Source organism: Perca flavescens, chromosome 13 (assembly GCF_004354835.1).
Source record: "Perca flavescens isolate YP-PL-M2 chromosome 13, PFLA_1.0, whole genome shotgun sequence".
NCBI classification, from domain to species: domain Eukaryota; kingdom Metazoa; phylum Chordata; class Actinopteri; order Perciformes; family Percidae; genus Perca; species Perca flavescens.
Genome location: NC_041343.1, coordinates 5,529,031 through 5,551,836, shown reverse-complemented (window position 1 = coordinate 5,551,836; position 22,806 = coordinate 5,529,031). Strand labels below are relative to the sequence as shown.

General features: G+C 41.1%; 1 protein-coding gene across 1 annotated transcript in view; it reads left to right on the top strand.

The window, feature by feature from the left end:
• The window catches only part of sptbn4a (spectrin, beta, non-erythrocytic 4a), a 42,223-nt gene extending 23,960 nt beyond the window's left edge, over window positions 1-18,263 (top strand). The window contains exons 8-19 of the mRNA XM_028595848.1: window positions 986-1,231; window positions 1,366-1,500; window positions 4,078-4,319; window positions 7,255-7,393; window positions 8,185-8,269; window positions 8,572-8,780; window positions 9,148-10,535; window positions 10,689-10,749; window positions 10,844-11,112; window positions 12,389-12,559; window positions 12,796-12,838; window positions 17,934-18,263. Of these exons, the coding sequence (XP_028451649.1) occupies window positions 986-1,231; window positions 1,366-1,500; window positions 4,078-4,319; window positions 7,255-7,393; window positions 8,185-8,269; window positions 8,572-8,780; window positions 9,148-10,535; window positions 10,689-10,749; window positions 10,844-11,112; window positions 12,389-12,559; window positions 12,796-12,838; window positions 17,934-18,233 (3,288 nt within the window). The 3' untranslated portion in view covers window positions 18,234-18,263. The remainder of the gene's footprint in view (window positions 1-985; window positions 1,232-1,365; window positions 1,501-4,077; window positions 4,320-7,254; window positions 7,394-8,184; window positions 8,270-8,571; window positions 8,781-9,147; window positions 10,536-10,688; window positions 10,750-10,843; window positions 11,113-12,388; window positions 12,560-12,795; window positions 12,839-17,933) is intronic.
• Window positions 18,264-22,806: the final 4,543 nt, after the last annotated feature.

Genomic DNA, 22,806 nt, shown 5'->3' with positions numbered 1-22,806 from the left:
TTTCCATGTGGCTAACGGGGCTCCTGCGAGAAAGAGAGAGAGAGAGAGAGAGAGAGAGAGAGAGAGAGAGAGAGAGAGAGAGAGAGAGAGACGTGAAGATGAAGGAAGTTTACCATACGGGACATCCTCGCTCATTCCAGCGTCATTCTGAGAAGACGGCAATTACTCATGACGCACAGCAACCCGACTGTCCTATCGGGTGGGATTCATAAAGCAGCCGTTTCAAAGAAGAAACACCTTATGTTTGAGGACTGCTGCTCCAGTTAGTCCAACTATAGATCTATTGTGGCGTCAGGGCGTCACAGACATGTGATTGATATAAATAAAACCGTCAGGGTTTTTTTTTTTTACTGAAAGAAGGACATAAAAGCGATATAAGTGCTATAAATACTCTTAATAAAATTGTATCATCATTCGTTTGGGAGAGACTAAAGGCTCAGGTTGATATTATTAACTGCGACTGTGCGTCTGTACAGCTATATAGTTTGAGCGTTTGGGTTGATGAAGAAAAAGTAGGCGAAGTAGCAAAGAGCGTTTGTTTCATTCATCACTTCTATCACACACACATCCAATCATTTTTATGTTATTTAAAAAGTTATGAATATCTTTCTTATTAACATATAGCCTATTGAAATTATTCGTTTTGTCTGACCAGATGTCCAAAACTGAACGATATTAAACTTACAATGATATAAAGATGCTGAAAAGCTGAAAAGACGCACTGAAAATGCACATTTGATAGGTTAGTACACGCAAATGTTTGGCATTTTGCTTGAAACGTGACTCGATAATCAATCATCTAAACAACGAAGCAACAAAATTCTTAGCAGAATGTAAAGCACGATCTGTCTCAACAAACGACAACAAATATGAAACTCATAATGGTGGTCAGTTAATGTATCATTGCATTGTATCAGAATCACCAAGCTTGTGTCATTGGGTCCAGTTTCTGCAGTGTTTTGTGTGTGCTTTGTGCGTGTTCTAGGTGCTTCAGGAGAGATTCACCAAGTTTGCCTCAGAAACCAACAGCATTGGCCAGCAGCGCATGGAGCAGGTGAACAAAATGGTGAACGAGATGATCGACTGCGGCCACTCGGACGCGGCCACCATCGCCGAGTGGAAGGATGGACTGAACGAGTCGTGGGCCGACCTCCTGGAGCTGATGGAGACGCGCAGGCAGATGCTGGCAGCGTCGCACCAGCTGCACAAGTTCTTCACTGACTGCAAAGAGGTACAGTCCAAACAAATATCTGCCTGGGATTCAGGTGTACTGTTCTTCATTTCAAAAAGGTAGACAAGTCTGGCCGTGACATGCAACTGCTATTTTTAAAGCGCTCATCATAACGACGCTGTCCTGTGTTGTAGGTCTTGGCTCAGATCGCAGGGAAGATGAAGCAGCTGCCAGAGGTGAGGGCGTGCCAAGCCAACATCACCAATCCAGCCACCCTGCAGAGGCTCATGCACTCCTTTGAGCATGCCCTTCAACTGCTAGTTGCACAGGCAAGTGATATGATTGCTTTCTGAACCCATCAGTCACACAGAGTACTTGCAGCTCATGAGCACAAGGATGGGGGCATATATATTTCACCAAACCTTTTTTTGGAGAAAAAAAACACTAACCTTGTATCGTTGGCCACATCTATGGACTTACCCAGCTCTAAGGCCAGGGGTAGGCAACCTGCAGCTCGTTAGCCCCTCTATAGTCTATATCTACGACGTTCCACTTCCGGGATTGCTCCATTGCTGCCGGAAATACTAGCCTGGCCTCCTACGTACTTCCGCTCAATTTTCAATTATCCTTCAGTAGGTCGTCTGGCTTTGCGGTATATTCGCGGGTTTTCTCCGGCCAAATCTTTAACGGTCCAATCAGTGAACAGAGGGAGTGGCTGAGAACGATGACGTTGAAGACGTGCGCTAGTTTGAGTTGTAGTTCCGTAATGGCAGAGAAAGATGCGAGGGTTCGTTGTGGCAACGCTGCCGAATATCCAGAAGTTAAAGCCCGAGCGAGAACAATCTTTGCTGAGTTGTGTTGGTGGCCATGATGTTGTAGCCCTCCTCCCCACGGGGTTCGGGAACAGTTTGTTTTCCAGCTCGCTCCGTTAGTGGTGAAGGAGTTGGCTAAGACGAACGCTAGCGATGCTAAGCCGATGTCACGACCAAACGTTAGCGATTGGTTATTGGCAGATCCAGAGTGGCTCTGGGCAGATCCAATAGTTTTAAACTTCAACAGAGTACCCGCCTTCAAGGAAGTTAACACTTGTCAATGGAGAGATGCCAGACTCTCTGTACAAAAGAAATGGACCAGAGTCTGGTGGGACCAGGCTACAGAAATACCGCCAGATGTCCCTCTTTTTCAGCCGGATGTCCGTCCCCTTCCTCTTTCTTTGTGTTGTCGTTCTAACCTCGGGTGGATTTGTGAGGACTATGGTTAACTGCTCCTCAGATCTCTGCAGGGTAAATCCAGACAGCTAGCTAGACTATCTGTCCAATCTGAGTTTTTTCTTGCACGACTAAAACAATTTTTGAACGTACACATGTTCCACCAAAACAAGTTCCTACTCAAGGGTATTTTGCAGCGGCACTGTGGCTCTGTCCGGCCCTAGTGATTGTGATTGGTTTAAAGAAATGCCAATAAACCAGAGCACGTTTTTCTCCAGCCCTAGAATGCTGTGTGGACTAGCGCAGAGCTGTGGAGGAAAGACTGGCAATGCGGGACTATCCCCTCTACCGTGACTCTCTGTGGCTTTTTTTTTATTTTAATTTTTTACATTTTACATTTACATTTATTGTTGTAGGCCTAAAGAGATTCTTAAATTCTCCATTTAGGCTACATAACATTTCAGTCAAGTAAAACTTACATCACAGCCTACATGTAGGCTACATCTACGGCCCGGGCGTAACCTCAATAGCGGTCTTGAGTTTCCATAGACTAGATATGCATTCCAAATCCAAAAACAGAAAAGTCTCAAAGGAAAAAAGAGAATTAAATAGTGCATAGACAGATTAATTTGCTTTCACTGTCAACGCTGCTGTCTTACCGCTATGCTTGATCTGCGGCGAGAAATTAGCAACCAACAAAAACAGTAATATTAAAAAAAAAACTTGATTCGCTGAAAAGTATCCGGCTAGGATGAGAGAAAGAGAGAAAGCAAAGCAGACCAAATCCACTTTTAGTGTTTTGAATTGGATCAAATCTCCAAAACTACTGTTGCTAGTTTTTTGGCAGCTCAGGAGATAGTAAGGTGTGAAAACATGAAAGAATCATCAAGTATCATTACAATATTAAAATATCTATTCTTAGACCTAAATAAATAAAAAATAATTGGGATTGTTCAGAAAATTTTACATATGCCCCTCCTCGCAAAGACCATCAAAGACAAGGCCATACAAATGGTAACAAACATCACCATAATAATAAATGCTCCATGCAATAATTAGCAATGTTGATAGGTTAATTTAGACTTAAATAGACTGTATTAGCTTCATTATAAGGCTCAGATATGTTTCAAAATGCCTCTCTTGATAGTAAAGGTTGATTGCTCTCTGCCTTAGGATTCATTCATTCATTCATTCATTCAACCTTTATTTATCCTCGAGAGACCACTGAGGGACCTTTATTTTCAATGTCATCGAGTCAGATTACAAAGACAAAAACAGAACAACAACACAGAAAGTAGTCATAAGAAATATAGAGCAACAATAAAAAATTCTGAATTGGAAAATGATTTGATAAACAAATTAGGATAATAGGGGTGCAAAACAAAATACAATGATGTAAAGCAGTTACTAGTAGAAGTTTGCAGGTTTAGAACCAGATTTCTAAATTGTCCAAGAGGCACAATTGAGTTGATTTTAAGAAAGTGCTGCAATTTGTTCCAGGAGTTGGGTGCTCTGAAACATAAAGCAGTTTTTCAGACCGAGCTTGTGGAACATTAAGTGAAACATTAAGTGTTCGACCAACAGGCAAAACCCCTAATTAAATCAGTTTAGTTCAATTTCGACAAACACAACCATTCTTCTACACTGCGACGATACTACGATGAAGCCACTAACTCCCTTCATCCTGTCTTGGTGCAGGTGAGGCAGCTGCAGGAGAACGCTGCCCAGTTGAGAACCATCTATGCTGGTGAGAAGGCGGAGGCCATCATGGTCAAAGAACAGGAAGTGATGGACGCCTGGAGGGAGCTGCTGAGCTCCTGTGAGGCCAGTCGCGTCCAGGTCACTTCAGTAACGGACAAGGTGCAGTTCTTCTCAGTGGTGCGTGAAAACCTGATGTGGATGGAAGGCATCATGGGCCAGATAGGATGGGATGAGCCCAGGTAAGATATCTGCTGTCTTTGAAGCTGTGTTGAAATGTACATAAAACCCATTGTATACATATAGCAGGGGTGTCAAACTCAACTTCATGAAGGGCCACACTAGAAAATGAGAATCACATCAAGGGCCAGACATGCTTTTATTTAATCAAAAGTCAAATATCTTTGTATTACTGCAGGCCTCATATAGCTTTCTCACAGTTTGGTCGACATAAAGCCCTAAAAAAAGTCAGCAAAACAGTTCCTTAGCCATCGTAGAGTTTCGCATTAATGATTATGATGATGATTAAAGATTCAATTTTTTTACAGCATCATGTTTCACAGCCTGAATATGAAAACTCTCTGGTTCTGGGGGAATTTCTCTCAAAGTCGGCGAATCTGTCAAATTCGGCTTTGAGGGTCTTGTTAACTGCAGTTTGAAAACAGTTTCTCGTCTTTTCGGTTTGGCGCACATATCTAGGTGGACCAAAATGTATTGTAAACCTAAATTGATATGTGGGCGGGCTCAAAATTTGCGAGGGGCCGGATTTTGCCCACTGGCCTTGAGTTTGACACGTGTGGTGCACAGTATGTGGTCCAGGTTTTAGTAGCTGCATTTTGTGTTTTGTTCAGTGTTGAGTTATAGGGCTGGGAAATATATCGATATTATATCGATATCGTGATATGAGACTAGATATCGCCTTAGATTTTGGATATCCTAATATTGTGATATGACATAACTGTTGTCTTTTCCTGGTTTTAAAGGCTGCATTACAGTAAAGTGATGTACTTTTCTGAATTTACCAGACTGTTCTAGCTGATCTATTATTTGCCTTTTCCCCACTTAGACATTATGTCGACATTACTGATGTTGATTTATCTAAAATCTAAGTGTGAAGATATTTTGTTAGAGCACCAATTGTCAACCCTAGAATATCGCAGCAATATCGATAGAGGTATTTGGTCAAGAATATCGTGATATCAGATTTTCTCCACATCGCCCAGCCCTATTGAGTTAACTGAAAGTCTCCGTAGTCTTGTGCAGTCCTTGTAGACAGAATTTCATAACTGTGTAGTGTCGAATTAGGCAGCTGTGCCACCTTGACCTAATTTCACATGACATCTGTTGTTCAATTTTTCATTACGATGTAATCGAGGAATATACATTTTACACTGCCAGTATTTGTTGTTTCACCCAGCCAGCTCCACTGTACAGTAAGCTTGCAACACATCTACTTGGCTTCCAATCTTTTCACAGCTGTTGACATAACATATGCACGAACATACACACTACGGGACTCAAAGATTTTTTTCCATTAGGCTGAACAGAAAAAAGCTAATTTTTTTTATTATTGGTCAATCATTTAAGTCTTTCTTAAACAAAAATTCCAGTTTCTCAGTCGTGGAGATTTTCTGCTTTACTTTTTCTTGATGTGATTGTAAACTGAATAAATCTGGGTTTTCAGCTGATGGTTGGACAAAACAAGACATTTTAAAGACAATTAATTGAAACAATTAAAAATAATGAAAATAATTACTTGCAGACCTACCTACATTACTGGTTGATCTGTGGCTTATTTTCTAATCAATTAAATGTAGGTCAGTGGTTCCCAAACTTTTTCATGTCAAAGACACCAAAACTAACACAAATTAGACCACGGTCCCCCATTTGATAAGATCTGGTCCCTGGGTCCCCCATCTGATAGGATTTTTGCTCAGATGTTTTATTGCAGAAAGTGTTATTTCCATTGTGTTGCAAATTAATGGAATTATAGCGAAAATAAACAATTCCACCTTTTGGTGAGGACCCCCTGAACTCCCTCAAGGACCCCACTTTGGGAACCAGTGGTTTAGGTTGTCAGAAAAAAAAAAAAAAAAAAAAAAAAAAAAAAGCCCAGTAAAAAGTGATGTCTTTAAATTGCTTGTTTTGTCTAATCAACATTCCTAAACACAAAGATGATCGATTTATAATTTAAAAAAAACAACAGAGAAAGGCAAATACCAAGGGTCTAAAGATTCTATCTGAGGATAGAAGGTGCTGTGGAGATTATTTAACCACTTGCGGCAAATATGTGATTTGTGATTTAAGTCAAAATAAAATTTAGTTGAATTAACTCCCATTTGTGAACCTGGAACCAGTAAATGTCTGGCATTTTTGCTTAAAAGGTGCCGTAGGTAGGATTGCGAAGATCCAGGACATTGACAACTTCTCAGTCCCTTCCCCCTTTCTGCTAAAGCCCAAAATGGTGTCCTAAGCCCCTCCCCCCACAAGGGAGGTACAATGAATGAATGCGTGTGCATGAGCAGTGATTGCCACGCAGTTAGACACCCCCACCTGGCCCTGATTGGTGCATCTGAACAGGGAGCGGTGGATTTTTGCAAATCACACTACAGGCTATAGGTGGTGCCAGAGGAGCCAAATATGTATATATATATATATATATATATATATATATATATATATATATATATATATACCTTTTTTTTTGAATGACCTGTTTCATGTAGTTTCAGCAAATATAACTGAAAGTTAGTTTTATAAGTCTCACCTACTGCACCTTTAATAAATGGCTTAAATGATTAATTGAATATCAAAATTATTGTCGATACATTTTCTGGCAATAGGCCATTACAGTGCCCTAACATTGATCTAAGATGCATACCATGTAAGCATAACGTTCCCGGTTCAAATCCAGCCTTTACTGCATGTCATTCCCATTTATCTTTCCCCATACTTCCTGTCAATGTCTCCACTGTACTTCAGAGATAAAGGTGAAATGCCCCAAAAATAATAAAAAGGTCATTATTCTTCATCCTTTTATACCTCATTCAGTACTGTATTACAGTATGTCAACTTGTATACTTGTGAAGCATAAAGCTAACATGTTACACTCTGCAGGTATGAGGATCCGCTGTTTTGCTTCATTTAACCTGAATAATCTGATCTATTCCTCCTTAGGGATTTGACGGCTCTGGAAGTGATGATGAAACAACATCAGGACCTGAAAGCCAAAGTAGACGGCCGCAGCAAGACCATACAGCAGTGCGTAGATCTGGGCAAGATCCTTATAGCTGCAGGCAACCCCGCATCAGAGGAGGTCAGGCTAACAAACACTCCAACACAGCGCATCTTGTCATACTCTGAAAGCCACGCCCACCGGAGGGTTAAACAATTGGCGCCACAATATGCAACGAATATACAACTGAAACACTAAAGTGCCTGTAGCTAGCCAAAAAAACATCAGATTTAAGCATGTCAAATGATTATTTTAGCAACCTATGTCTACCAGAGAGGGCAAGTTAGCTGTTAGTAAGCTAATGTTAGCTGTGTATTAGCAAGCTAATTAAGGCACTTGCAAACTTAATGCTATAGCATTCCAATTTTTCCACATTCCCCTATAACAGAAGTTGCATACTGTGTACAAACATGCTTTAGTTTTACTTACAGAAATATAATTAGCCTAAAACTGACATTTGGATATTTGACTTGGTAACAAAATGCTTGCTGCACAGCGCACACGTAACGGCTTAACATTAGCTTAGTGTCAGAAAAATCCCACTGTCTTCTTATTCGTCTTGCTTATTTTTCACGTCTGTATCCACTTAGTTTTTGGTTCGACAGCTTATAAAAACTTGTATTATGGATTATTTACATGTCTACGTGCATATCACAACGCAGCAGCTTTTAGGCATTTTTCTGTTTGCTAGCAGACAGAATCGACAAGGAGGCACAGTCAAGTCAATGGAGAGCGGAGAGTTGTTTCCCCCGGAGGGGGCGGGACTGCGCTCTGTCTCTGTCACAAAATAATTTATAACCATAAAATGACTTGATTCAGCTATATGTTGTTGGGTTGTTGTGGTCATGACTGCAATCTGTCTGTCACCACAGATAAAAGAGAAGCTGGACAGTCTTCTGGCTAAGCAGAGGGATCTTGTCGAAAAATGGGACAGACACCAGGAAAGGTTACAGCACAGTGAGTACCTCAGTAGATGACTACATCAGAGCAGAAGCAGCTTAACATAACACTATGTTAAATGTCAAATGGGTTTACACTATAAATGTTTTTTCCACTTTGTCCTTTTATCATTAATCATGAATGAAGCTTATTGTTTGCGCCAACATTACACACTCACTCTGAACGTGACTGAAATGATACAATACACATCCGCTATGATCTCTCACATAAATATCACCATAATGTACACAAGCATGTAATGGATTTCTACTCGAGTGTGCATTGGTGTAACCATGCTGTTGGTTTGCTGTCACCTCCAGAGCAGGAACATTTCCAGTTTGCCCAGGAGACGGTAAAGGCGGAAGCCTGGCTGAAGGCCAAGGAGCCGCTGATCACCTCCAAGGAGCCAGAGGGAGGGGCCCGGGCGCAAACAGACGAGGTTGAGCAACTCATCCTTCGCCACGAGGCCTTCCGCAAGGCTGCTGTAACCTGGAAAGAACGCTTCAGCTCTCTCCGCCAGCTTTCCGCAGTAAGCTTGACTGTAGATAAATGTTTAATCAGTTTGGTGGAGTCGCAATTTAATGCTGCTACAGGAAAAAAAAAAAAAAAAAACGTGACCTTGGGATGTTGTGTTTGCTTAGCAGGCATGGGCGCATGCCATGAGGTTGCACCGTTATGGGCTCGAATCTGTCTCATGACGTTTACTGCATGTTGTGTACCCTTTTTCACTGCACCCCATCTGCCTTTCATGCTACATTGCTTAGTAGGCAATAATAAAATGAGCAAATAATTCCTGATAACTTGTTGTACCCCCATTTTATTGGACCCGTTTTTGATTTCTGGTTTTATTTGGGTTTAAGTAGTGCTATTAGTTATTTAGTTAACTCTCTCTTTAGGCTGAGAAGAAAAAAGAGGAGGAGAAAAAGACAACCCCACTCTCCAGCCGAAGGATGTTCCCATTATCATGTCTGACTCCCAGTGTTCCCGCAGCAAGTGCTACCTCATCTTTCTTGAGGCAGACGGTACAGGCGCATATAGAACCCAAACCCATACAGACCAGGCTGGATCTGGGTGCCACCCCTTCAACCCAGAGGTTGTCCTCAACTCTAGCCAGCTACAAGCCAGTTATAAATGGATCAGGCTACCAAGGACTGGAACAGCATTGCAGTGGGAAGCTGGTGAGCTCCTCGTACCTTGGGATGAACCACCAGGCGGCTGGAGGTGGAAGTGATTCCGGTTTCTCGGCGCTGACCTCCCAGAGTGGTGGAGCAGACACTTCTACTTACCTTGGGATAAACCATCAAACTGCTAGCAGTGCAGAGAGCTCCGGGTACTTTGGACTGACTACTGGGTGTGTGGGTGGTACGCAAAACCATCTAGGCAGTGGCAGGTTAGGAAGTTCAGGTAACATAGCTCAACAGCCAAGCAGTGGAGGTATGGGAAGCCCTTGCTTTCTGCCTCAACAAAATATGGGCAGTTCTGGATACTTGGGACATCAGCCTAATTTAGGAAGTACAGGATATTTGGCACAACAGCCTAATATGGGAAGCACTGGGTATTTGGCACAACAGCCTAATATGGGGAGCACTGGGTATTTGGCACAACAGCCTAATATGGGGAGCACTGGGTATTTGGCACAACAGCCTAATATGGGGAGCACTGGGTATTTAGCACAACAGCCTAATGTGGTGAGCTCTGGATACCTAGCGCAGAATTATCAGAGCAGTGGGGGATTGGGTAGCTCAGGCTTTCTGGCACAAAATCATTACAGCAGTGGAAGTCTGGGCAGTTCTGGATACCTGGTGCAGAGTGGTGGCATCATGGACCCTAAAATGGCATATGCATGGCAGCACCTGAAAGCTGACTTTATGCAACCCAGGATCAACCACATCCACAAGGCTGTAAACCCCCTTCTAGAGGCCAGCAGAGTGCAGCGGGAACAGTTTGGGGACATCCCAATGGCGGACATGGTGGGGCCAGAGTCAGGGCTGGAGCTCCTCCACGGCCGTCTGCAGAGGGATCCCCGTGGCAGCCGCTCTGATCCTCAGATGGACCATCTCAGGCGAGAGAGGGAGTACAAGCTGGGTAGACAGACCTCCAGCGAACAAGAGATCCAGGCCAGGCTGAACGAACTGCCACTGATTGTGCGTCAGGAGCGCTACCGGAGGCGCCTGGAGAGGCAGTCGTCCAGCGAACAGGAGGGGAGCAGCAAGCAGAGGCTGCAGAGACAGGACTCGAGTGACCTGGAGGGCTCTGTGAAAGAGGGATCTGACAAACGCTCAGGGTATGTGAATGAGCTGTGCTGGCGACAGTGAAATTCAAATGATCTTTACTAAATTTGCCTAATCAGCACTGTCCAGCGTGATCCTAATTCATTTTAAGGTCACATAATGATTGTGTTTTCTGTTTGGGTGACTCATGTCTGTTGTCGCTGCAGGGACAAGAGATCTACCATGGCAGAGATTGTAGAACAGGTCCAGGAGAGAGAGGCAGCAAATGTGAGTTAGATTACATACAGTATATCACAACAGTTTTGTGTATGTTCATTCTTGTGTGACTTGGTGTCACATTCTCTTTATTCTACTTTCTCAGGCACGAGGAGAGCCTTATCGCCCTGGAAGCAGCCTCTCGGCACCTGTGACTCGTTTTGACGGACGCCCTCGTGCCCGAGACCGTCCCAAACCAAGGAGGAGGCCCCGTCCAAAGGAGCCTGAGGAGACGCGACGTTCTCGCTCAGCTCCAGCTACTGGTGCCCCAACGACACCTCAGCCGCCTTCACACACTGCCCAAAACGAAGGCTTCCTCTACCGCAAAAAGGCCACCGCATCTGACCTTGAAGCTCAGCAGAGAAGCCCAAACAGGTACAACCACTACTGATAAAAACCATACAGCTTAAAATTCATCGTAAACCCTATCCCCTAACCCCCTTTAACAGCGATTGTCCAATCATAGCTTACCCACCGTAAATAGGCATGTCAAGCTTTGGATTTCTCCACATGCTGAAGCAGTGTCCATTGGGCGCCATCAAGAGTGATACTCGCCATTTAAAAAGTTTAGTGGTGTCTTTTTAAACCTTTCCAGAAACACAAGAGCAAACGTGTAAGGAATGGATAAAACTGTGTATTTATCTGCTCTAACATAAGATGCAAGTGTTAGCATGTGCAAGCAAGTGTTAACTAGTTTACAACCTACAGTAGTAGTCTTTACTTTCAAGGCCAAGGAGTGCATTATGAACTAGAGTAATTTGTGGAGTTAGGTAAATAAAAGCTCTGGTCACAACTAGCACAACCACTGTGTTGTATTTCCCCACTGTGTGGAAGTTGACTCTGGAAGCTGTCAGAGTTTAGGCTGACATTAGAAGCTCTTTCCTGATTTTTATTTGATTCTGGCGTACTAGCTCTACACTGCAACACAGCAATGCTGTTTATTTACATGGATCATCAACTGGTGGGGATGCTGATTTTTTTTCCCCCATAATAGTAGCTTCCAGCACAATATCATGAGTCAACTGGACACAAAAATGTAATTATTGTTAGGTGTTGTGTCCATCTTTAAAGGAGACCTATTTGCTTCTCCGTATTTTCTGTCATATCTTATAATGTTACAATGTCAGTTGTTCATATTAAATGTGGCCAAAGCTTTAAATAATGAAGCAAATGGATTTAAAATAAATCCCTGCACCATCAGATTTTATAATGTTCTGAACGCTCTGGTTTTAACAGTTTTTTTCTACTCTCGGCTGGGAATGACGTCATATGGGCCGGTTTTATGATTATCTGCTCCAGGCAGGCACACTTTCGCAGTGTTTACATTACATACACTGCTACATGTATCTACATGCTGACGTCAAACCTAAAATCTTTGTTGCAAATGTTGTTAATCTTTCCCCAATCTAGGAACAGAGCATCTCAGGCAGACGGTAAATACAGGTGCAGCAGCCATGGCCAGAAAAAACATTGTTCTTTTAAACATTAAAACATGTAAACACAAAATACAAGTATGAACCTGAAAATGAGTAAAATAGGTCTCCTTTAATATAATACATCATAATACATCCAACTGGCCCAAGTTATGTCCAGAAATGTATTCAATCTTAATGTGTTAAGATCTGCTTCCTGTGTCATTTTAATTTTACAGCAAGTCCTGGGTGAACGTATATTGTGTGCTGAAAGAGGGACAACTGACCTTCTACAAGGATGCTCGGAACCACGCCACGACATACAATGAAGAGCCTCCTGTAGACCTTAGTAACTGCACATTTGATCCTTCAATGGGATACAAGAAGAAGAAGAATGTCTTCATTCTTCAGTAAGAGATTTTCTATTTTGGCAAATATTATTGGCAGAAATTGTGATTTTAAATTGTAATTTTACTGAGGGATTTTCAAGTGTAATGTTTTACATTTAAAAAACATTATTCCCTATTTTATCAAATTTCAAAGCACAGAATATTAAACACGGGCAATATTATTATTTATTAGACATATAAAAGGCATTGCAGTGCATGAGAAACTGACAATCACTGTTGATTTTTTTCTGCAACAGAATAAACGATGGAATCAACTTTGCATTCCATGCAAAAGATGAGGTAAGAACATTCATATTTGAGGCATGTTAAAGATGAGCAGACATTAGGACATAATCCACTTTGCTTACTTTAGACCTCCTGTGTGCCAAATAAGCAGTCCATGAAAGACTACACCTCTAAGGGCAAATAAGAGATGTCTACACATTGAAATATACTTATGATTTAGGTTTGTTGCAGACACATATTTTGTAATGTCAAAGGAAAAGTCTGGTGATTTTGTCAACAAATCCTATTAAAAGTATTTTGTGTGTATCCAAAGCCTGATACATCTCAATCCTCTGTGCTATAGAGCGCCATTGTCTGTCAGCCCCACTGGTGCACTGTGTGACATGTTTCTTCATTACCATGAACACACACACACACACACACACACACACACACACACACACACACACACACACACACACACACACACACATTTATATTCTAATTTTGTTTATTGGGACTTTTCAACAGACTCAGATTCAATGACTGAGGAGCATACAATATACACGTCACGGAATAACCAACCCTGGGAACTTGATTACTCTTGTTACGTCTAGGGATTATAACAGAGCTTGGTTTTTCCCGCACATATGATACTAAGAAAAGCTAAATGCTTAGCCGCCGGACTGAAGTTAAGGGTTTGAGGCCCACCTGGCGTTCATCGGCTTGGCGTGTCCCCAGCTTCGGTGCCAAATAGCCCGTTCCTCAAGTGACAGTTCATTTCTTTGACATTCAAAACATGGACATAACACTGACATAAACTCGAGGGTAGTCAGTTAAATCATAAACTCGAAGGTAGCCAGTTAAATCAGGAACACAGTCCTTACCTGCTGGCTCTTTCACAGCTGCTTTCAGCCCTGTAATTTAGGTAGGCCACACCCACACCGGCCTGGAGGCCAATAGAAACTAACGTGCTGGATTATGACAAAATACATACAAACTGAATATTGTGTCCCAGTTACAATTCCTGTAGAGTAGCATTTTAAAAAAATACAGACAAAAACAGGATCATTCAAACATAACAACAAACAGTACAAACCAAAATGGAGGAAAAGAATTATGCAAAATTCATATCAAGAACCCAGGAAAATGGAAAACAACATCAGACATTGTATTGTAGACATATAAAGACTTGAGGCCTGTACTACGAATCAAGACCAACATGCCCTGGATTTCTTTTAGTTACCTGGCATAAACTGTGTCACGACGGTGGTTAACAACTAGTTCAATCAACCCAGTTTCCCAATTCAGTGACGTGCAAGTTCACATAAAAGAAGCGGTGTTTGCACAGCACGACCAATCGCAAACATCTACCAGAGCCGCATATTTTACATAAGATGAGCAAACTATAATTCTACATAAATATGAAGAACACAGACAATTTTTTTTACGCAGGAAGGAAAGCTGGCAAAAAAAGCCGACGCTAACGCTTATCAATATCGCTTCCCCATCAGTCAGGCACAAGCTCTGACCATAATTACACTTTTGCTTTCCATAAACTGTCATTGCTTTAGCCTATTATATTATCAGTTTCAGCCCTGGCAGTGGTAAGCGATCGTGAGAGCAAATAAAACAAATATAAAAACAAAAAACGATGTGCGCATTGGCAACATACGGCTCAAGGAGCCGACAAAGATACGTAATTCTATCCACTGAAAATCTATATCTTTCATAAAAATACCCATCAGGGAATGTTAACGGGATTGTCGGTCTCTAAATGTTTTAACTTTCCTGAGCGCACCTCTCTCTCTCAGTGTACCGAGTTCCACCTGATCGTCTAAGAACGGTGATGCCGTTATCAATCGAGTATTGATTGGTCAGTAAGCGGTGCTTTTACACTGGTTGCTCTCTAATCTCCGACATAACCTGCTCCGGAGCAGGTTAGGTGTTCAGCATAAGTTACCATGGCAATGTAACCCAGTAACAAGTGATCCACCGTCGTGATACACAAAACCCTCCATTGAACCTGAAGTTACCTCGTTAACGCCAAATCTTGCTTCATAGTACAGGGCTCTGTAGTACCACAACCCCCACACTCCCAAACTAGCTCCCTATGAGGGGAATTTAACCTTTTGACATATGGAAAAAAGGACCCCAAATGTCATTACATTTATTGGATAAACCACTAATAGAAGCTGAATATTTTTCCAATCTGATAAGAAATATCTTATCCAACGCTTTTGAAATAGAGCTGTTGCGGATTTCCAGGTGGTCAAAATTAGCAAGCCGTTCTCACTCCTAACTCATCAACATACTGATACTTGGTCAGTGCCCTCAGCATCAGATACCGATACACAGGGCACCCTGTAGAGTCTGAATGGGACGCACAGGGCAGAGCAACTGCTCGACCGCAGCGCTGTAAGATGACCTAGTATGAAGAGCGACAATGGTAGGGAGTAATATTAAATGTTCAGGTTCCAATGAGGTTAAAGCAATATCGATACTCAACTGAAAACCTGTAAATATCTAAAAAACTGTTTAGGAAATGAAAACTTATTTGAGACCTGCTGAAAGGATGCAAAGACATTATCAAGATACACATCTCTAAAGGTCTTGAGCCCTAAATTTGAGCATACCAAGAAGGCATTGTTTACGAGGGATAGGAAAAACATGATTAGCAAATACCAGAGCATAGATACTGTATAAAATGACTGGAGGCCAAAGTGTCGCATAAACTGCCCCCTCAGATCTTGAGTTGTTAACCATGTCTTGATACAAGGAGAAATAAACGAGTGAATAGGAGCATGTATAAGAGCCTTCAGTGACACCGACTTGGAGGAGTTGGCCTCTAGTACCAGCCACATTGGGGCAGGGGGATCAAAGGCCTCATACAGTTAAAATCCTGATGTTGCTAGCCCAATAATAAAACCAGATATTTGTCCAATAATAAAACCTCACGTCTGGTAAAGAAGTTGGAAGTGTATAAAACCTAGTCATCTGCATAAAGAGAGACCTTCAGTTCTGTTCTTCAATATGAGGGTTAGATTGACAAGGATTCAATGGCAATTGCAAATAGTAGGGGACTCAAAGGACAACCATGTCTAGTGAAGTAATAAAGACAAAAATATTCAGAGTGAATATTGTTTGTGCTAATTGAAGCTTGCAGTGATAGAGCAACTTAACCCATGAAATAAGTTTTCTTAAAGCCAAATTTCTGTGTGAAAGAGGTAGTCCCATTCTACTCTGTCATAAGCTTTTTCTGCACCTGGTGAAATAATAGATGGGATGATAGATTCCAGCATAAAGCCACCAGTTTTGACAATAATGTAAGGTCAACATCAAGCAAACTTATTGCCCGGTAAGAGGTAGAGGTTTCTTTTTTTTCATTAAGAGCTTTAGTAAGAGTTTGGGAAAGGCAATCAGAATTAAATGTACAGTAAATGAACAGCTAATGGCTAACTTTCTTATAGAACTCAGACAGATGAACATCTGGTCCTGGCCTCTTCCCACTTTGTAGGGATGCCATAGAAGCATTTAGTTGTTCAATAGTGATTGTTTTCTCTAATTTTAGCTACAGTAGTTTGTTCAATAGAAGGGATATCTACTCCATCAAAAAACTAAGTTGAAGTTAGGAGGGGTAGAATTAGGATAAGGTGAGTAAAGAGACATGTTAGCTTCCTTAAATACCTAATTCATTTCCAAAGGATCTGTCATTATACCTTAACTAGTTTGAATTTAGAGAATTTCATGGGAAGATGATGCCTGAAGTGACTGGTGCGCCAGTAGTTTCCTGGCCTTATTGCTGTGTTCAAGAAGCTTTGATCTTGCCTGAAGCAGGAGCTCAGTAGAGGGATGTGTCATAAGAACATCAAACTCTGCCTGTAGCAACAACTGCTCTTTGTATACATCAGGGCATTGAGAGGAAGCATACATATTATCAAGTTGAGATATTTGTTGTGCCAGCTTGGTTCAGCTTTTCCTTCCTAAATTTATTCTCATAGCCTGTGTATAAAATTATTTATCCTCTAATACAGCCATCGACGTCTCCCACAGGAGAGAGGCGACAACATCCAAAGCCTTGTTTAGACTCACTCAGAAAGGTCAATTTGCTATAAGACAAAGCCCATACAGTCCTCATTTGTGAGCAAGCGCATGTTCAGATGCCACAGAGCTTGCACGCTAATGGAATTATTAAAATAGATGTCCGTGGGACTATAGCATGGTCAGATAGCATGATAGCATTGTGTTTACACGCAGACAAAGAGCCAGAAAATAGTCTATACGAGTAAACGTATGGTGAAAACTGGAAAAAAGAATACTCAATTTTCAAGTGCAAACCCCTTGATAAAGGACTGCATTACTTTGACTGACAGTGAGTGTCAGGAGACCTTGGGGTATGAACAATCCAGTCCTGAGGGTCAAATTAAGAAAAAGATCACAGTTTGGGTTAAAATCAGACACTACTCCTTATTTTACGGATAGTTCCAAGTTATCTCTGGGATTAGGATTTTAAGTTTAAAAAAAATATGTTGGACTTTTAGAATACTATGTCTATGAGTTGTTAGCAGTTCCACCAAAAAGACATATCCCTTACGACTTCTCAGATGGTGTCATTTTAATGACAGTTTAGAGGCCCAAAGATTTAAAATTATGCAATAATTCAGTTCAAAGTTTAGAAAAAAGTCTAAAAATTAAAACAGATCTTTGTTGCAGAACTTAGGTTTTTCTTGGTTCCTGCCCCAGTAGTCATCAGATTTAGCTCAGATGGTTCCTGACCCCTACGTTGGGGAATCCTCTCATTGAGCAACTGGTGGGGTTGATTTATGAAAGTGAACTGTAAGACAGTGAGAAAGCAGCCCCAAAACACAAATGGCTGATGTAAACACTCTTTCATGGTCATAGTTATTTCAATTTTGGCATTCTGTGTTCTGGTAACATATCCCATCTCTGTCCACCCACCAGTTTCTACTGACTACTGAAATCAGTTTGTTCTAATAAGTGGAATTTCAACAGTTGGAATTGGTTTCTCTTCTCTATTTCAGGCTAAATTTTGTGTCTTTAATGATGAAATGGTTTAAAAGTTCGAAAACCCAATATGAAAAACATGCAAAAGAGAAAGATTACATAAGAAAGAAACTCCTTGAAGTGTGTCATTTGCTGGTCTCTGTAGGAGGACCTGAAGGCTTGGACTTCAAACATCACCACCTGTATAGCTGAGCATGAGGCCATGGGCACGTGGGACAAGCCGGGAACCTCGTCCATGGACCCCGACCACTCGGAGAGGAAGGAGAAGTCGGAGGGGGACGCAGACGCCAGGTCCGAGAGGTCCGAGCTCGCCGAAGGGGAGGAGAGGTCTGAGAAGGAGAGGTCAGAGAAAGGGGATGGCTCAGAGAAGTTAGACACGTCCGAAATTGCCGACAAAATGGAGGGCGGGGCAGGGGGCTCCAGCACGTCTGGAAAGAGCAAATGAGGAGCCCCCTTTTGTGTTTTTCAACATTACTCACTGACAAAAGGCGTAGGAGGCGGTGGGTGGGAGGGAGGGATGGATGGAGAGCATGTGCAGCTAGGTTTTGCTGATCCTCAGTCACAGAGCTGGAACACACTGAGGTCCATGGTCCTCGGACTGACTATTGTTACTGTGACGGACTAATCTCTCAGCCCCTCCCCTTCACCCAGGCAATACATCAGTGCTTGCATTGTGCCCACCTGCTGGTAGATAGGAGGTTGCCCCAGACAGACAGACTCCCAACAAGTGGTCCCAGGAATTAGTCACTGTCACGTCCCCATTGTTGATCGTTTAATCTCTTGGATTCACAGCATCTTTCTGTATGTATCTTTGACTGATAATGTAATGCTCTTGTCTAGCTAGACAAACCCGAGAAGAGGTGAATGAAATGTTTCACAAAATCAAAAAAAAAAAAAAAAAAAAAGTTTTTTGAAGCAATATACTTTTTTATTTCTTCTCTTTGTTAAAGAGAGAAAAGGGGGAAAAGGAAACAAGAAATTATTGCAAATGTGAACTCTATGATTTGTCACATTCACGTAAGCGTACTCCGGGCAGTTGTGCACCTTAGACACTTGACACATCTGTATACTAATCATAATGACATTTAATCCCATCACATGGCTAGCTTTGAATCATGTTAATATAATGGAATGCTGGTGTTACCCACCTGACTTCATTGGTGTCAATGAATACCCAATTCTACAGTTTAGTTTCCGTTTTTCTTTTCTTTTTTCTTATTATTGTTATTTTTTTTGTCCACAATGATCCATGTCAAAAAAAAAGCTTTCCATCAAATTCTAATCCAAGGTGTGTTCAAAGTGGCAATGCTCAAAGTAATACTAAGCCTATGTGACACAATGCCTTTGTATACATGACAAAAATCTGAACATTGCATGAAAAAGTCTATTAGTGCACCTGTTAAACTTGCCTTTATTTTGATGTTCTTGAAATAAGTTGGGCAATATTGGAATTGCAATAATTTAATGTGAGAGGTGGAAAAAAATGTATTTTACTATCATGGTCCACTTTGGAAAATCCATAGGTAAGTTTGACAAAGTAGGTTTGTCAGTAAGCATGAGAAGAAAGAGATGTTTTTTTTGGGGGGTGGGAGGGAAAATATACCTGAGAAGTGACTACTCCTTGATCTGTAACATGAATTAAGAAGCCAAATGGCCCCTCTGCTGTTTGTACTGTATTACTGCAATTTATTTTCCACAGAATGTATTAATTTCAGCTGTGAAATGTTCAATCACTGCAGAGTTTTGGTGCCCAAAATTGTAAAACCCTGAAGCAGTTCACTGAGAGTAAAGCCTCTCTGTACCGTGTCTTTCATTTGAAGTTCAAACTGATTGGAATCTCTCCATCTAAGGCAAGTTAAATGTAAAACTGTCATGGTTCAAGTCATGAATTGTATATACCTATCTTTGTATGTATACCAATAAATCCTGTGCTCTAATAAAACAATACTCTGAACTGAAATGGGTAAAATTAAAACATTTGTATTAATCCACAAATAAAAACAATCGTCACTCAAATATATTAATGTTTACGACATTTAAACGAAAAATATGCAAATTAGGAGCCACTATTAAATATCATAGTGTATATACGTACACCAGTATGTAGTTGTATGAAACACCTTTTACCAGGGAAGAGCAGCAGGACATACTGTAGGTATGCTTGTTGTATTTTTATATGCCAATATGTATTCATATCAGATTCAGGAGTTGCCCCGCAGCCCCAATAAGAACTTGTATTAATAGCCGATTGAATAGTCAGTGTGTCTGTGAGAGGTGTGCTAAATTTATATATATTACAGACGTGATAAAACCAACTAGCCTGGGTAGTTCAGTACACACTGCTCTGAATAATCAAATTATTGGTTAAACTGAAGTACAGTATGCTGTGATCTCAGAGATGAACAGGCATTAGTCCACGTATTGATTGTCATTGTTGTCAGTTATCTTTTACATTTACAAGTACAATTAAAGGTTTCATTAATGTCAGTAAAATGTAGCCGTCTTGACACATTGTACTCACATTGAAGACAAAGGAGGAAATGCACATGCAGGGTGCAGTCAAACACAAGCAGCAGCTCAGACTTTCTTACAGTGTTTTTCCATTTCCCATCCTGTCAAAGTGCACCTTAAATGTGTGTTTTTCTTTCTACAAAAACACCAAAAGTATATCTCAGACGCAGCAGTATTTGAATCCACTGACTTGAGGATTGTAGTGACAGTGCACTGTATCTCTCTGTATCACTGCAGCCTTCAAATGAGTTGAATGAGAATAGATAAGCTGTGCGGTGTGAATGTTATCTTCATTTGTCAGTCACTGTTTGTTTTTTACATAAGTGCCATGTCATGCAGTTTGCTGAAACAGAGGTTCAGAAGAGAAAACCATTGGTTATAGTAACGACAGTCAGCCTGTCATTGAAATACATATTTTTTATCATTGAATTAGGAGCTATAGTATTTTCGTGTGGCTGTAATTGTTCTGATTCCTTGCTCATGGCAGATATTTAGCCCGCATCACCATGTGCGTTTTTTTACGTGTTTGCTTCCCATCACTTTTATGAAACCCACGGGGGATATTTTTCCCCCCACTATGTTATAACAGAACGGTCGAAATTAAATAGGCAGCATAAACCGTGACTGAAGAAAAAAATATATTGTGCAAACTTTGTTTCCTTCATTGATGGTCTTCCAAGTGTGTATGTCATTGTTACTTTACATTACAACTTGCTGCTATGACATTAAATAAACCTCCAAACCTGCTGATGCAAACTTGATGTGCAATTGATGTGGACAAATATGCTGGTCACAGACACACACACACACACACACACACACACACACACACACACACACACACACACACACACACACACACACACACACACACACTTTATACACCTGATTGTTCCTCACATTGGTTTCAACTACAAGCGGAGCGCTTCTCTACTCAATTGCGCATTCTTGAAACTGATAATCAACTTTAGCTTCAGCTCTCTCAGCAGGGGTGGAGCAGGCGGGGGTGCTTCTGGGGCTCTAGCCCTGAATGTTTTCTCAAAAGCCCCAAATCTTTGAGGGTTTTAAAATAACTTAAATAACCCCTCATTCTCTTTGACTGGGCCGGCAAATCAATGAAGCAAAAGTTGTATTACTGGGGAAATATCGCCATTCATTCTGTGAGCTCTCTTAAAAATAGGTTTCAAGATTAGTAATGCTGTTCACGCCAAATTCCTACCCTACCTATGTTGTGTAGCCTAACTTATAAATAGATACATCAGACAGTTTTTGCCTTTTTTTAGGTGGCAGGACTGAAAATCCTCAACATTTAATTGTGTTCTGGTTTCAGAATGATGTTGGAGAACAGAACTTTCATGTTTTTCCCAAATGATGTACAGATTTTTAGGCAGTCTGTTTTTTTTTTTTTTTAAATGGCTTGAAAAGAAGTGCATATAGCTGCTCTAAATGGGGAAAATCTCACCCAAGGAAGCATGGCCCTGGTCCCCTTCCCTTTGGGCTGATCCCCCAATGTTTACAACATCTGGCTCTGCCCCTGTTTCTCAGTATCTGCGAAGGTGAAGATTTCAGCTTTAAAGACACAGCATTATCACCATGGAGAGGCAGCAGCATTGATTAGCATTGACGGTACATCAGCTCCATACACTCTATGATGAAGCCTTGGTGGTTCCAACCATAGGGAAGAAATTTGGGAGGCCAGATATAATAGAAACATACAGTAAAGTATGACATTGAAATGTAAACACACTCAACTGATACTGATAAAAATGGCTTTTTAAAAAAGAAAACATCAGAGAAAGTGTGTGTTCAATGAAGCGCCCCCTAGAGTTAGTGCTGAAATAGCCTTCACACTGACACTACTGCAGGACTGAATCATTGGTGGAAATCACTTGAAGGCCTGTTATTTTCCAAACTGTGTCCATGTCAAGCGGGTATCTAAATGCTTCAGATTCGCCCTGCCGGCTTGTGAACATACAGAAACTGGTACGACACAAACATTTTTTTGTATGCTCTATTTATGGCTTTCTTATAACGACCAATGAAAATGCAGAATCTCATCCGAGCTATGTACGTGCAGTTTTAAAAAAAAGTGTGAGTGGACATGTGAATAATTTATCTGAGTAAAAATAAAGGGGTTCATGCAGCTTTTGTTTTGCACCGAAGCAAAGCCCCGTGCACAGTGTTAGACAGTAGTGGTGATGCAGGGTTTATTCTATAATAAAACACAAATTCTGCACAACTTGATGTATGTATTTAAGAATGTATTTAAATTATGATGGGTTTGTTGAATTGAATAACATTTGCCAATATCTGTCTGTGGAAATATGAAATATGGTATTGTCTCATAAAAGCTGTTCATCCCTTAACTTAGCCATTGTCTTTTTTTCCCCTCTGTAGGTCTGTAGCATGGCCAGTGACGGACACTTTATAATGTTACACTTATTCTAAGTACGTAAAATATCTTTTGAAAACTGAGAGGAATCCTAATATTGTTATTAATTGTTATT